This window comes from Rhamphochromis sp. 'chilingali' (assembly GCF_963969265.1).
Source record: "Rhamphochromis sp. 'chilingali' genome assembly, chromosome: 6".
Taxonomy (NCBI): domain Eukaryota; kingdom Metazoa; phylum Chordata; class Actinopteri; order Cichliformes; family Cichlidae; genus Rhamphochromis; species Rhamphochromis sp. 'chilingali'.
The window spans coordinates 19154850-19169985 of record NC_137933.1 but is presented as its reverse complement, the minus strand read 5'-3'; the positions used below and the strand labels follow the sequence as shown (position 1 = coordinate 19169985).

At 39.1% G+C, this 15136-nt stretch overlaps 1 protein-coding gene across 3 annotated transcripts; it reads right to left on the bottom strand.

Annotated features, from left to right (window-relative positions):
* Window positions 1–2235: 2235 nt before the first annotated feature.
* Window positions 2236–13440, bottom strand: dync1li2 (dynein, cytoplasmic 1, light intermediate chain 2). 3 transcript variants are annotated; one of them, XM_080885311.1, is made up of 13 exons: window positions 13284–13440; window positions 12453–12526; window positions 11905–12021; window positions 11542–11772; window positions 7866–8029; window positions 6519–6612; window positions 6231–6366; window positions 5987–6098; window positions 5805–5864; window positions 5206–5250; window positions 4962–5079; window positions 4226–4354; window positions 2236–4140 (listed from the first exon to the last, which is right to left on the bottom strand). In XM_080885311.1, exons 1-13 carry the CDS (start codon window positions 13367–13369, stop codon window positions 4136–4138), a joined length of 1371 nt encoding a protein of 456 aa, XP_080741437.1. In that variant the 5' UTR covers window positions 13370–13440; the 3' UTR covers window positions 2236–4135. The 3 variants fall into 3 exon arrangements, with proteins under 3 accessions (XP_080741437.1, XP_080741435.1, XP_080741436.1); XM_080885309.1 differs by having other exon boundaries at window positions 2236–3441; XM_080885310.1 differs by having other exon boundaries at window positions 2236–3436.
* Window positions 13441–15136: the final 1696 nt, after the last annotated feature.

Genomic DNA, 15136 nt, shown 5'->3' with positions numbered 1-15136 from the left:
TTGTAACCGTTGCTTTCTCATCACACACAACTCTAATCAAATGTTGTACACACACACACACACACACACACACACACACACACACACACACACACACACACGGAAGCCAACAAAAGTTTGGATTCTTGGTTTTATTGAAGCCAGGGGTCTGATAAACATTTTCCTTATCTTTGTCGGCATAATAAGCTAGAATCCGCATGGCAGCTTGAAGGCTACAGAATTTGTGTTACAGACATACAATCAAGCTTCTGAATTATCCCAGGGCACAAAAGTGCAGCCAGCCATGTGCTTACAATGTTTTGATATCCTGAATACAAAAGGACTGGAAGCAGAAGCTCATAGTCTCGTATAGATGTAGACTGTCGATAGTGGTCGAAGGCAATTCAGTTAGGATGAGAAGAGGAAGTTGCTTTCCACTGAATTTGTGTACCAGAAGAAAACAAAAATCCATCTTGGGAGCAAAAAGTAATCCAAGTCCAACTTTCAAGCACAAGCAGCAAGAGAGCACTTCATTCCACTCAGCTAAATGCCAAATTTAACAAGTGTGGCCATATTGTTGACAAATTACAGTTCAAACTTCTTTTAAACATAAGTGTGATATGACGAATCTCTGTATTCTGAAACAAAATGAAAAATCCTGACCAAAAATGCCAAATGTGCAAACAAATGGGGGTTTATCCGTAGTTTAGCTACAGTGAAAGCTGTACTGGCAGCAATTGTTAGAGGATTTGTATTAGTTACAATATTGCCAGCAGAAATGTGTTATTCCATAGTTAACCACAAGGGGCCCATTTAACAACCTCAGCAGCAAAATGGCAATTTCTCTGTTAACATCTTGTTTCATTCTGAAATGAGGCAAGGCAAAAAGAAAAAGATGCACTCTGCATCTGCAGCTGTAGCAACAGTGTCCAAAGAAAAGTGCTTATTCCAAAATGCGGCCATGCTGCTCCTGGCTGTTCCGAAATTGTGCTTCATCCACGTCGGCAACGGGCCCTCGAGTGCACGTTTCCCCCCAACCAGTCACAAAAACAAAGCAAAGTAAAAACAATAAGAGCTTCATTTTGTTCAAAGTAAACCCAGAACTGCTGTGTTGAATCACTGTGACAATGCACGAAGCAGACGGTACACTGCTATTCCCTTACAGAGCGAATGTTTGAACAAAAAACCTGCTGACTGTTCAAAGACCAGTTTCAACAGCCAAAACACAATTATGGTACGCCCCCTTCTGTCTGCTGAAACTCCAGACACGGCTTAATAGAGAAAGACATTTCTACCATTTTACAGGGTGTTACTTAAAAAAATGTTATAGGCCAGTCTGAGGTTTGGAATGCAAGGGCTCTATGCAAGAGTTGGACAAAAGAAACAAACAAAAAAAAGGCCGCTGGTTAATCTTATGGATGACTACAAATGCAGATAATATGCATCTTTGGTTCTGTTCCAATTCACTCCAGTTTTCATTTTTCTTTTTTGGCTATTTGTAGCAAATAGCTGCTCTCCTATCACTTGCCATTCATTCTGCAAAAGTTACTGAAATACACCATCCATGGGATTAAGTAGGGCCTTGTATAGAGATTTAAGAATGAAAATGTACATTTCATTTTGATTATGGTATCATGAAACCATAAATATTATACAGACAATTTGATATGGTACAGTATAATTTTTGATAAAAAAAAAAAAAAAAGCATAGAAATGACACAAGACATTTAAGCAACCCCTTAAGGACACACAAATTAATTAGGAGCTTTCCCGTGAAGGCAGGGTGCCTGTTGTGATAAACTGTTAGCTGTACATTGAAGGCAAAGGTTGTCATCTTAAATGGGCACTAAAAAGGGCCGGAAAAAACAAAAGACCTGATCTGAAAAACAAAACAAAAACCCCGAACCAAAACAACAACAGGTTTTCTACAGGGATGAGCTTCTACAGCTACTTCACGTAGAAACTGGGAATGTTTAAACTGACATGCAAAACACAGCGAGAGCAAAACATGTGAGACCAGAGGACGACAGTGGTGTCTAACACTGAATGTTAGAAAATCTCATTTTGTTCAAACCACAGCAGGTAATTTTGTGTGTGTGCCTGTGTGCTTTGGCTGCAAATGAGTGGTTTCAACCACAGTAAGTCTGGGGGACCCAAAGGTTCCATCGTGTGGTTCCTTCTCAGTATCAGCAGCCTTACAGTTTTTATGAAGGCATTCAATCTCTAAACATTATGAACTAGGCCACAGAAATCGTATTTCTGAAGAATAGAAGCGACCACAGGCTTGTTGTACATTTAAAAAAAAAAAAAAAAAAAGTAAAACGAAATAAATTATTTGGATGACGAGAAATTGATAAAAAAACCTTTGAACCGATGGTGCTACAAGTGCGTTTCCTCCTGTACAGACAAGCACCTCTACTATGACACAAACAGCTAACTGTGCGAGGCACTTAGGAGTTATAGTAGGAAAGATGCTGCCCCATCCCCTCCCCCAAATATACCCACCTGTAGCTAAAGAAGCAATTCTGCTGCGACCTCTAACTTCTTGTCAAACCATTTTATTCAAAGAAGCTATCTTAAGAATTTGGACAAAAAAAGCGCTTTATACAAAATCAAGTTAACCTGAATAATTTTTTTTGTATTCGTATTTACAGAATCCTTCGAGATGACTAGGGCGACTGATATGCTATCCGCTAACTGAACATGTCATATTAGTGTCATGGTGTCAGTGGCATTTTTACATGTTACGATGAGCCTTTTCTTTAAACCGATAAATGGTGCACAACATGAAATAAAAAAGGAGGAGGTTTGTATAAATACATCAGTATCATATCCAACATTGTTTTGTAAATATTACATATGCTTGCAAGTATTTGAATTTATTAATGAATATATTTAAATACTTTTCCAAATGCAACCAAATTCCTTCAGTATGACAAGCGAAACCAGAGGAACCAGTATATTGCCACTCTTAAACCTATGAGTAGAGTGTATGAGCCCAGAATCTGGGGGGCCTTCAGCCCAGCAGGTCAGGCTGACTGCCAGGGAGTGTGCACACATTTCCCTAAACTTACAAAATAACATTTACAGTGGAAGAGAGGATAGAAAAAGCCAAGCCTTCAGCACTTATTTCATTAATACCTCCATTTATGTTCTCTTTCTCTTCTCATCTCCACTCCCTCTCCAACCTTCTGATAGCCTTTGAATCTCATTCAGTGAAACCACTGTGTGCTGACTGATACAGGCGTTAGGAATTTGGTCAATTTTTTTTTGTTTTGTTTTTTTATGCTCACATGTACATATATTTTTCCAGAGTATTAACTGGACGATGCAGCTGTTTTTGTTGCCTTCACGCTTCGTTCTCTGTCTGCGGTGGTATATTGTTAGCTGAAACCATGGAGTCTTGCTTGCGAGTCATCCGGTCCAACTCAGCCTGGACATCAGTCAAACCCGGCTTCTGCCCTTGGAAAAAAAGACAGGAGACAAAGCCCAAAAGTAATCTCCTGTAGCTTCTGCGCCTACTCATAAAAACAGCTTTCTATGGCAAGCAGATGGATGGATGGATGCGGTTTGAATGGTGATGCGTTCCCATGCTGGAGGTTGGTGGCTTGCTGCCACAGTTAACACGCACACATGCAAAACTAATCATCAGACAAAAGGAACATGCATTATCCTGTTGCAGAGATGTTAACACTGCTCAGCGCTGGAACAAAGAGTACATGTTAGTGTTCTCAGGCAGAGATGAGTTATGCAATCATTTCTCTCATGTTTCACGGGGTACAATCAAGCTATCGCACAGCCAATATTTGACTTTGTTACATTTAATATAACAAAGAAAAAAATGTTACCCAAGTTAAAAAAAAAGATTAATTAATAGAGCTCAAAAGCGGCAGGACAAGGCATGGTGTGAGTGAGATGCAGTTATGATGGGTGGGATGATCAATACAGGCCTGCCACAAGTTTCCTCAGCTGTCAGAAGTTCAGTCTAAGGACAACTTTTTTCTCCTGCTTTAACCTTCTCACTCAGGCTGTAGAGATAAATCTCCAGACAGCAAAATGGTCCACAGTCTCTAACAAGTGTTTGTAATTTAGAGTGCACGCACTCTGTAACACACAGCATCCTATAATCCTTACTGCTTTGGTAAGAGATCAACTGCTAACCTATGAGAGAGAAGGGGTTAAATAATCGCCAACTTCTGTTTTTCACTGAGATCAGAGGTGAAAGCACTGGAATTAGAGGTTGTACCTGTTTTCTTGGCAGAGCCTTGCACTCCAGCTCCCACTGCTCCAGCTCCTGGGCTCCCAGGGGCTCCAGTCTTTTTACTCAACAGACTGTTGAAGAAGTTAGCCAGCACTCCCTCATTGGCAGCTCCCGCTGTAGGAGAAATGAAATGGTGGTGGTGGTGGTAAGGGAACTTGTTTATAAATATACACATATAATCCACTTTGTTTTTCCCCCCAAAATAAGTCTTGTGTAATTGAAGACAAAAGCTCCTCACTGCCCATCACTGAGTGGTGTTTGGCACCAATATGGGAACTATTTATCTTTCTTTTCAAACAAAATATTCTACAATATTTTATTTTGAAAGAGTTATGTTCCTACAAACCAAGAAAAAAAAAAACTATTCAATATAGTTAATAGACTGACATTAAAAAATTAGAATACACTAAACCCTGACTGTATATATAATAATGGGAAATGTGTGACCTGAACAGTTCCACCATTGTGGGAATTCTTGTAGTGTTACCTCTAGAGGGCAGTACTTCACAACTTGCTCAATGTTCATACAGCAAAAACATAAGTGAAAATCTGTTCTTTTTCTTTGATTTCAAATAATATGGATGACAAAAGAGAATCTTTAATACCCTTTCTATCTCAAAAGTGAGTCTACATAACAAAACATCAGAAATTAGGGTGTACTGGAATGTAAAGTGTGATTCTCATTAATTGACATTTGAAATTGTATTCCTTTCAAACATACGTTTCATGTTAGGGTCAGGCTTCTTGACAGAGGTCATTGGTGAGCCACTGGCTACGGCTGTCTGTCCGGCACGGCCTGCAGGCCGTGGAGACCCTGAGGCTGTCCGTCCTGGAGACTCCTAAAACACAGGCACCAGAATAAAAGCGTGGCCACAAAAAAAAAGCAGCTCACGTTTTTCTATCCAGAGAAAAAAAGAAAAAAAAAAGAATTAAATTTCACATTTGAGGAACCTTAAGACACTTACCGTTGCTCCTCTTGTTGGTGTGGCTGGCTGCTTTGCTAATAAAGACTAAAAAAGAAAAGAAAAGCTTGAGTTAGATGCAATTTCTGTTATATTACTAGTATATCAACAGGTTTTCCCTATCCTTTATTTTCAGGTAACATATTTTGATACAACTTCTTTCATTCTGAAAATATCAAAGACAAATGTATGCAAGAAAACTGTGACAAATTAATAAATAAAGGGGGCATTTAGTGCAGTAGAAGGAACTTAAAGCACTGGGCAATACTAACCTGCAACTTCAGTTACGTTTTTTTAAAATTGTCTTCCTGGTTTATTTTTTTCTCACAAAATAGGAAGTGAGGGTAATGTTTCATATCATGTGACAGTTTCATATCAACACGGCTGCAGTATAAAACACTGTTTAACAGTGAAAGCAGCAGATCACTGCAAATATGTTAGAAAGGACTGATCCTTTTTTTTTTTTTTACCAGTGAAAGATATCTGACCTGATTTTGAGATCCTGCTTAGATCAAAATCAGAAACTAACAACAAACAAACGCATATCAAGCTCACTGGCTGGTGACAGAAATCATGATAAATGGGGAGAAGGCCACATCTACCTGCTGCTTCATCAGGAAAACCTGCTCATCCTCTGCATTTATCTCTTTGTCATGAACCAGCTGTTAAGAAGAGCAAAGGAAACAAGAATGCCATTAAAAAGGAGAAGAACAGAGCAAAAAGCTCTGGAATACTTCTGCATTTTTGTAACTTTTACGTTTGGTCAATATTTGCATTTTTATACCTTTCGTACTGGAGGCTTTGTGATAAAATCTTCAAATGGATCTTCTGGTCTGACTGTTGTGAAGTTTTCATGCAAAATACCAATTTTCTTCTCGTTATCCCATCCGGATGGACTAAAAGAGAAGGAAAAGATTTTTAAATTGTTGTTCAAAAAGATCTGAAGACAGATGCCAGCACAAACTGTTTGCTAAAAATATGACAAACAGGTTTTAATATTTGGGACAAGGTTGACTAGTTTTACTTACATGAACACTGCATCCTTCTCCACCACTAAGGCTGGTGTGACGAACTGAAAGTCATACAGTTTATGTACTATATATTTGTAAAGCAGATCCAGGTTCTTCTCCTCTTTGACTGAGGTATAGATCAGACCTGCTCCATCTGTTCGGTTAAGTTAAGGCAGCAGTTGTTGGGTTAGTGTCATATATTAATTGATATTAAGCCACATACAGAAATTCAAGGTATGGCAGAGCTCAAGAGTAAAAAAAAAAAAAATTAAATAAAAAAAAGACATGCATTAAAAACAAGGATACAATGTAAGCAAAATCGCCTGATGTGGGATTGGATGAAGTCGAAATGCTCGTCTCTGTAGTCGTGCTCCTTCTCTAGTACGCTGACTGCATCACACTTAAGAATTGAAGCAAAAATTATTGATATAAAGAAAGAAATAGAAGATTTTAGTGGCAGACAATTAAAACCAAATAACACACTGGTTTTTAAAGTTAGTCAACCATTTGGCCAGCCGTCTAATCTGCGATAACAGATATCTGAGGGACAGATAACTGAGCAGAGTAGAGTGGTACACTCCTGTGAGTGTAGGCGAACTTCTTGTTTCATAACCTTTTCTCTGAGAGTTGGAGATGTTGTGGGTTGGAGAAGAAAAGACATTTTGAGTCTTTTGAAATATCTTTGAGATATCGAACAGACATTTTATCCAGATTTAGTAGTTTTTCCTCTGACAAGAGCTATTCAGAGGCCCCAATGATAAAAAAAATTAATTAATATAAAAAAAAAAAAAAAGGCACATTCCCCATGTTCCAGCCACAGCTAGCATGTGAAGCTCTGCTGATGGCTACCTTGTGCTTTTCAGCACCCGTCTTTGCCTAGAGGATTAACAGGCAAGTATAATGGTAACTTTTTATTAGTAAATACTGCCTCACAAAGCACAGCATAAAAGTAAGAACACAGATAAATGCATCAGTGGGGATGGTCTCCACATGGGATTTTAGGCCAAATATGCTCACTAGTGTGGGAATTCAATCACATAGAACAGCTAGAAGAACAGATATCAGGGTGTTAAAGAAGGTTTCCTTTGCTCGTTTATGGCAGACGACTCAGTCCTAAATAGAAGGAGCTATTGATCTCCTGGCTGTGATACAAAAAGCCAGTTTAGAAAATCTATAGATCACGAACACAGGTGGCTACAAACAAAAATCATGGCAGCAGCCAAGGACAGGATGCTTCTGGCATTATCTAGAGATTGTCCAAAATAGCTTAACCTAAAACAGGTATCCTTAGACTTTTCTGAGGACACAGTTAAATTATCAGCATGTTAAGAAGCTCCTGAATGAAATGCATCCATGCCCTCAACAGAAATCAAAGCCTCGCTGGGGAAATAGATTGTACGGTAAGTTTAACTCCCAAAACTGAAACTGTAGAGGCACAGACGCAACAAGTAGCTTTTTAGATGACCAGCAGCTGTTCCTTCTTGTGTAGTAAAAGAAACAATGTTGTAATACATTACCAAGATTAATTATCATTAAGATTCCAAGTTTTGGCTCTGTTACATCTCAGAAACAAGTACTTCTAAAAAGCTTTTTATAGCAACATTTGTAAACGGCTTCAAATGTGACATTCTGGTTGGTTTAAGCGGTTTATACCTTTGTGCAAACTATTAGCACTGGAATGCCCAGGTTGTGCGTGAGTGTGTTTTCCCCTAGTGGTAACACAACGTCCTCATCCTCTCCTGCTGTTGGGGCTCGTCTCTGTGGGGAGGATGGGGTGGCATCCTCTGGTTCTGTGTACTCTTGGAAGGCTTTTATCACTAGAAGACAAAATAAAGGGGAAAAAAGGGTAAATTGTGTGTATTAGTGAACGCAAAGCTCCAGATCTATAGAAATAAAGAAAATTAGTTCAGTATTCAGTGTCTCGACCCACTGTTTTTATTTTTTCCTTTCCATTCTCCTCGCCTGGCATCTAGCACTTCAGCACTGACAAAAAAAGCCCTAAAATATAAACAACACTAAGGTGACAAATGTGGTCTGACCTCAGGGACTCTGTAGCACTGACAGCATTTTATAGGTGCACATTATCTTTGCTTGTAACTTTGGAAAGAGCAATGAGCCACTTGCAGCTTCTTCAGCACTATAAACTTTGTTTTATAGCAGTTTTAATTGCTGTGCAAGGCCTCAAACTGTGTTCCTCAGATTAGATCATAGAGTCAACACAAATAAAGCTTAGTGGTATATCAGGATAAGACTATGTCTGCCTAGTGACAGTCTAAATTTAAATGTTCACACAAGTAGTCACTGCTGTGTATACATTGTGTAGCATCACAGAAAGAAAATTACAATGTTACATTTCCAGTTAAATAACATGCCTTGTTCAAAGACAGAAAAAGACATCCTTTATTTTCCTCTTGTGCTGATCCCAGCTGTCCAGACATTTACAAAGCTGCAGTGTGAAGGGTGGGGGTTTACGCAGGAAGCCATGGCCTATTTCCTCAAAAGCTAAAGCCAGATTGACTTGGTGTTTAGAGTCAAGCCCTTTACTTTCAGGCAAAGAATTTTATACAGGGGATGAGAACTGGTCTGAAAAGCTACGAGAACCCTTCTTAAGATGCACAGCTGCACAAATCCAGTACGTATGCACAAAAAGTTCATAGGCCAAATGGGACTACCAAAGGATCCAAACATTCCAAAATGTAGTAAATTTATTGAAAAAGACCTGATCACACACTTGGTCAAAGCAATGATGAATGCTGTTCACATTATGCTTGGCCTATACTGGAAGACTTTGAAAAGATAGATTCAAGCCTCAAACCCCTAATGCTTTCATATATAAAGACAATGTTTTTTTTAAGTCTGAGTTTTAAAGGCATAGATAAGATAAGACAAGACAAAATAAAAGACAGCAATACTAAACATTTTGATTTTATCAGAACACAGGAAAGACAAAAAAAGCCTGAATTAAGGCAGCTTCAAGTTTTATGACAACCATGCATGCAACACCCGAGATAATGTGAGCCGCGTCTCAACTTTCCTTTGTTTGCAACACACACACACAAAAAACCCCTTAAAAGTTATTTGGTACAACTGATTAAGGCTGAGAATATTGTAAGTAAATGGAAAGAAAAAATATATTACTTTGGGCAGCATGTACAGAAACATGACATTTTGCAGTGATTTCAAAACAGCAACATTTAATGCTGAAAGGAGAGATGATTGGTGGACTGTCACTTTAAAATAAAAACATTAAAGAGACAGACTTTGCCCCACTAAGACCTACTTATCTGTTCCACAAACAAGGGTGAGGTCAAAATGCATCAGCGGTCTTCATTAAGGACTTTTCAAATACTTTGTGTGTACTACATTTTAAGTACTGCAAAAGCACCAATCAGTATATATTCTTTCTAAATTCGAAGGTATACACTTGATGTCAGTAAAAGTTCAACTTCAGCTAAAAATAAAGTAGTCTTATGGCCAGACTAATTTCACCTAATAACATTTGGTCTTGGATGCTATTGTTAAGTCAAACTGAACTTCTACAATGCTCTTCAACTGTTTATTATATACAAAAACTGCCTCAAAACATAATTACTGCAACTGCAGATAAACAAGCCTATTACTAACAGAAGTCATGGACGCAAATAGTTTTCCATTCAACGAGCGGTAGAGAAGCAGTAGGTTTATCCTGTTATTTAGTTTGAGATGATTCCAGCAGCCAGCCTACTTTATTTACAGCAGAACAGAGCACGAGTCAGAACGTCCAGCCCACTGAATTTTGAGTTACGTCCCTTCCTGTCCCTGACGCTGCTGTAAGAGGGGAGGAAACCATGATGCAAGATGACTGCAAGACTCCCTGGACAAAAGCCACTCACACACTTCCAGTCTGTCGGTCTGACTCTCACTCAAACACTCGTGGTCACACGTTTAAAATCTGACTAGTCCTCACCATCTGCTATTTACATTATCGTTTACATGCCAGAAGATCCTTTATTTCGTTGAGAGGCCTTGGCTAAATTGGACAGGGATCATCAAAAATGAAATGTTAAGAGAAGTCTGACAAACAAGTCAGTCACCCAAAACGGACCAAATAGTAAACACAACACCACCACCACCAACAACAACAGTAGTCACAAAACAGCAATCCACACAGGGTATGAGGTCTACATTCCAGGTAGGAAAGCTTTCTGCTACATTATATCAGCCAATTGTAATTTTATTCCAATACAACTACTCAAAGCGAAAGCAAACTTGTGGGCTAACTGAAAGTCATTAAACCAATTATTAGTGGACAAAATGACAGAAAGCAATTCAGTGCGCTTTAGTCATCAGTTATTGAGCAGCTTCTCTTTTCTTTTTCACACGTTTTTCTGCAGACAAGGCTACTTGTGTTGGCATGTTACACAGTGACAATCTCTCTGAACCTGTGCTGTCAAACTCATCTAGCATATAACCAGTTTTACTTCTCTGTCCAATCTCTTTTGGCACTTTTAAGAGCAAAAGCAGCAGGCAATGTTTGGGAGCTGACAAGAACATTGAGCAAACCCTGGAGGCTGAAATAAACTTATCTGAATACCAACAATCTTTCAAAATACAAAAGAAGCGTTCATAAGCATGAGATGCCCCAATTCTAAAATTAACAGGAGAACAACATCTGAGTGCATCACAGTCATTGATCTGCAGAACTTGCCTCCAGCAAGAGCACACAGCTGAGGATCATGGGCCTCTCTGATGATGACCTGGAATCCACCTCAGCAAAGTGTAATAACATACAGTCCTTGCCTTCGATGCTATACAGCAACCAATCAGCAAGGAGTCCAGCGGTTATTATGTAACACTACCATTGCATCCACCATGGGATGCTTTAGGCACATTTGTTTTTTTCCTTTACGTTTTCGCCTTAAAGAGTCAGTTCAAGTCAGATTTTTGCACTTTGATATATGAAGGAAAATGACCAGATTATAACAAATCGCCATTTCAATAAGTGGATCTGCTTCAACAAAACAGATCTATTTGGAGATATGCTAGTTATTGATATTTTAACAATCTGAATGTGTCTTTTGAAATGCTCAACCATGACCGATGCCAGCTACTTGACCAAAATGTACACATTTCTAATGCTGAGGTTTCAGGGGATGTTAGTTTTTCACTCTATAAGCTACGTGCATGAATGCAGGTATGAATGTAAAGCTAGATCAACAAGAGTGTATGTGTGTGTGTGTGTGTGTGTGTGTGTGTGTGGGGGGGGGGGGGGGGGGGGGGTGTTCTAAATACAAGCCTTGCGTTTATTATTGCTGTATATGCATTTATTATTGGTGTATATGTAACTTACTCTTCTGCTCCATTTCTCTCATGTTCTCAGGTGGAATCTTGAGCTTGTCCACATGGTCGCGCAGGACACTGGCCCACTTCTGCAGCGACTCCATAGTGGTCCAAGGTCGTGACATATCCACAACAAACACAGCTAGACAGTCAGGTAGCGACTGAGCAGTAACAGCAAACTTAAGAAGGCCTTTGTGGTATAGGTCCCCATCCAGGATCCACACATTACAGCGTGTAAGGTCTGCAAGAAGAAAGTAAAATGCTAGTTAAACACAAGCACTAATAATAATCAGTTTTAAGGTGGAATTATTTTATAAAGGTTCCTGCAGATTAATGACAGAGACCACATTCAAGGTTCATCAGTGAATCTCACCATCCCTGTCCTCATCGTGGACACTTAAGTACAGATACTCCAGTCCCCTCCCCTTCTTGTTGTGCTCAGCTCCTTGAAGTTTGGCCATGAGTGTCGTCTTTCCTGAACCATCCTCACCTGCAAAATATTTTATTCATAATACAGATAAATAGATTATATTCGTGTTATTTTTAAACAACAAATTATATGACATAAAAAAATGCACAAATGCATTTCCGTTCCTTTCAAGGAGGATGTCTAGGCTTTCCACAATGTACACTCTCTCACACAAACCTGCCTGATGAGAAGCAGCATTTCTCACATTTTCAGAGGGCCTGTTCGAATAAATATGACCCCACCCAAGAAGAATACCCTATATTCTTCTGTTTATTATGTCTGTCTTTAGTTCAAACCTCAGCCCGGGGTGGGGGTTAAGCAGCTCAAAGTGCAATTCAGAAACGTGCAATCATTAGATTTTGCAGCTGCTTTGCCCTCTTCTACCTCTCAGGGTTGACCAGCACAAATAAACTGCAGAAACTTCAATTTTCACACATGTAACCAATACTCACCAAATATCAGGATATTTTTTCCTGAAGGCAATTTTGAACTCGATCTAGTTGAAACTTCACTCAGTATTGAGGACCTACAGATAAGAAAAAGACAGGTAGATTTTTATATACAAGTCACACTGACTGTGATCAGACTGACAGCAGCTCCTCATCTCAGAGCAGTCAAACGTGGTGTCAAAACTGTTAACCGGTAACTAGTTGGACACACCTTAACTTCATTGATTACGATCACTTTTTGACTCTTTGAGCCGGTCCAATGATGACTCCAAGACAGCACAGAAGCAGGAAATGATAATTCGTTTCCATTGACCGGTACGACAGAATTAAGTAGCTCAATCCTGGATCCATGAATTTACCGAGGAGCAACTATTATCTAAAGACGCTATCATGTTTTTTTTTTTTTTTTTTTTTTGCGTTTCTCTTTAAGTTAACGGGTTTCTAAGGTTTACGTTACTATTAGCTTACTGTATCCTGCATCAAGACGCTAACTAGTATTTAGCTCTTATCTTGACATAAACTATCAAGGTACTAGTTATTTGAATGGCGCCCTGGAAAGTGTCTAACGTTCACTGTATTAGTAAAACTCTGCTAGGTAACTACAAGGCAGTGTTAGCTTAACATCAGGAGGAGCAGCAGCAAACCTGCTAGCCGATGTTAGCTGATCTGCTAACAGACTGACCGCTCATCTTCAGTTAGTGCTAACGTTGGTACTAGCCGGGCCGGTGTTTGATAGGGAAAAACCGGCAGTGACAAAGCAGAACCATGGCGGCTGTGCTGTTCTGAGAAGGCCCTGCGGAAGCATGAAGTCGTTAAAAGAGTAGCAGGACTTGCCAGAGAGTTTGCCCTTCTTCCTCTTCGTTGTTGTTGTCTCCTGTCCCAGCTGCGCCCGGGAGCTGTTTCTCCAAAACGGGAGCCATCTTCTCTTTCTACAACCACAAAGGCAAGGCCCTGCTGCTTGGCCACCAGTAGCACCGCCTTCATCCGAGTGGCCAAGGGTGCGTTACATTCTTCGTCTGCCGCGGCCCGCCGGAACCCCGTGTTTCTCCTCTGCTATTTCACTTATTGTAATGTGCTTTTATTCATTTGTTTAATATTTATTATTGATGAGGACCGCCTTTATTGAATAAACTAAAACTTTTATTGATATATATGAGTGTAAAAAAGTTTGCACAGATCAGACTGTTTTATGGCACTGACATGGGGTCAAAATATCTAGTTGTCCTTCTGGCCACGTTCCAGTAAGTGACGTAATGGCAGTTTTTTCTTTCTTTAAACAGCTGATGGAGAACATTGTGATATCAATAATTGACTCGGGGCAAACATTTTACTGGTTTCTGTCATTTACACTTACTATTCGGTGTTAATTTAACCTATAATTCCTCGTTTTTAGCAACAAATGCATAATGAGTGTATATTTTAAAAATATAAGTATTACTGATTTTACCGAAGTTTTAAAGTGAAAAGTGAAAATATAAGTTATACTATTTGATTGATCAGGGTTTTATTATCATTATTATCATTATTGTAAATACATTTGTGTCCAACAATAGTGGTATTTAGCAGGTCTCCAGTAGATGATGCTATTGCTCAGAAATCCGTCTTCACCACGAGGTTATTACGGTTAACCAAAATGTAAAAATAAAACTAGATGTGGAAAACGGGCATTCCAGTTAACTAAAATAAAATAAACGCTAGAATTTCAGAAAAATTAACAGATAAAATTAACTGAAACGGTTTTGCGATGTGATAAATTAACAAAATGAAATAACAACATTTAGTAATAGGATTTGTTAATTTAGTAAAATATGTTATAAAAAAGGGCTTTGATGGACATGTTTACTGAGTTTTTAAAGGTCTCCAAGGCTGTGAGTTAACTGCTTTCAAAAATATTTTAGATTTTAACACCGATACCGATTTTCCAGTATCAGTAGGTATTACAATAACACTGAACTAATAAAAACGAAACTAAAACTAAACATTTTCAAACAGTTAAGCTACACTGAAACATGGAAACTCACTATGGGAACTAACTTAAACTAAAATGAATTGAAACAACAAACAAAAACTAAATGAAATAAGATCTCTGTCTCCACTAACGCTTTGGAAATTCTAATAGTGAAAAAACAAACTTGCTACCATTTCTGTTTGATTTATATGGTTACAATTGGGTCTAAAGGCCACAGCCACAGCACAAGGAGTGATCCAACAAAGGCTTAGATTGGGAAGGTTTTGTTGATCATTATTTATCCATCTGACATCCCAAAACTTAAATCAGTGGGTGGGAGAAGATGCCGTGTACTGTGCAATGTGTACTCTCATCCAAACTCCTGCAACTCTGAGGCACATCTTTACAAAAACCAGCCTGTCCCGAGGCTGCTACACCTGTACACACAATCAGGTCTTGCAACAACTGGTGATTATCCTAGAAGGAAAGTGAATAACCACAAGTGTCTTCGCTCCCCCATTCCCTGGACCATCACGCATCTGGTCATGGTCGTCTTCTCAGAAGATGTTATAGTTCCTGTAAGATATAGTTGGAGAGGCAGATAAACTTAAACTATGCTGAAACAATTAGCTTACCAAGGCATCCTTGTGGATGTTGGGTGACATCACCCTTCAAGAGGTGTTGTTGGAAATAAATCAACAAAACACTCAGGATTGGACCATCACCTACCTGACAACCC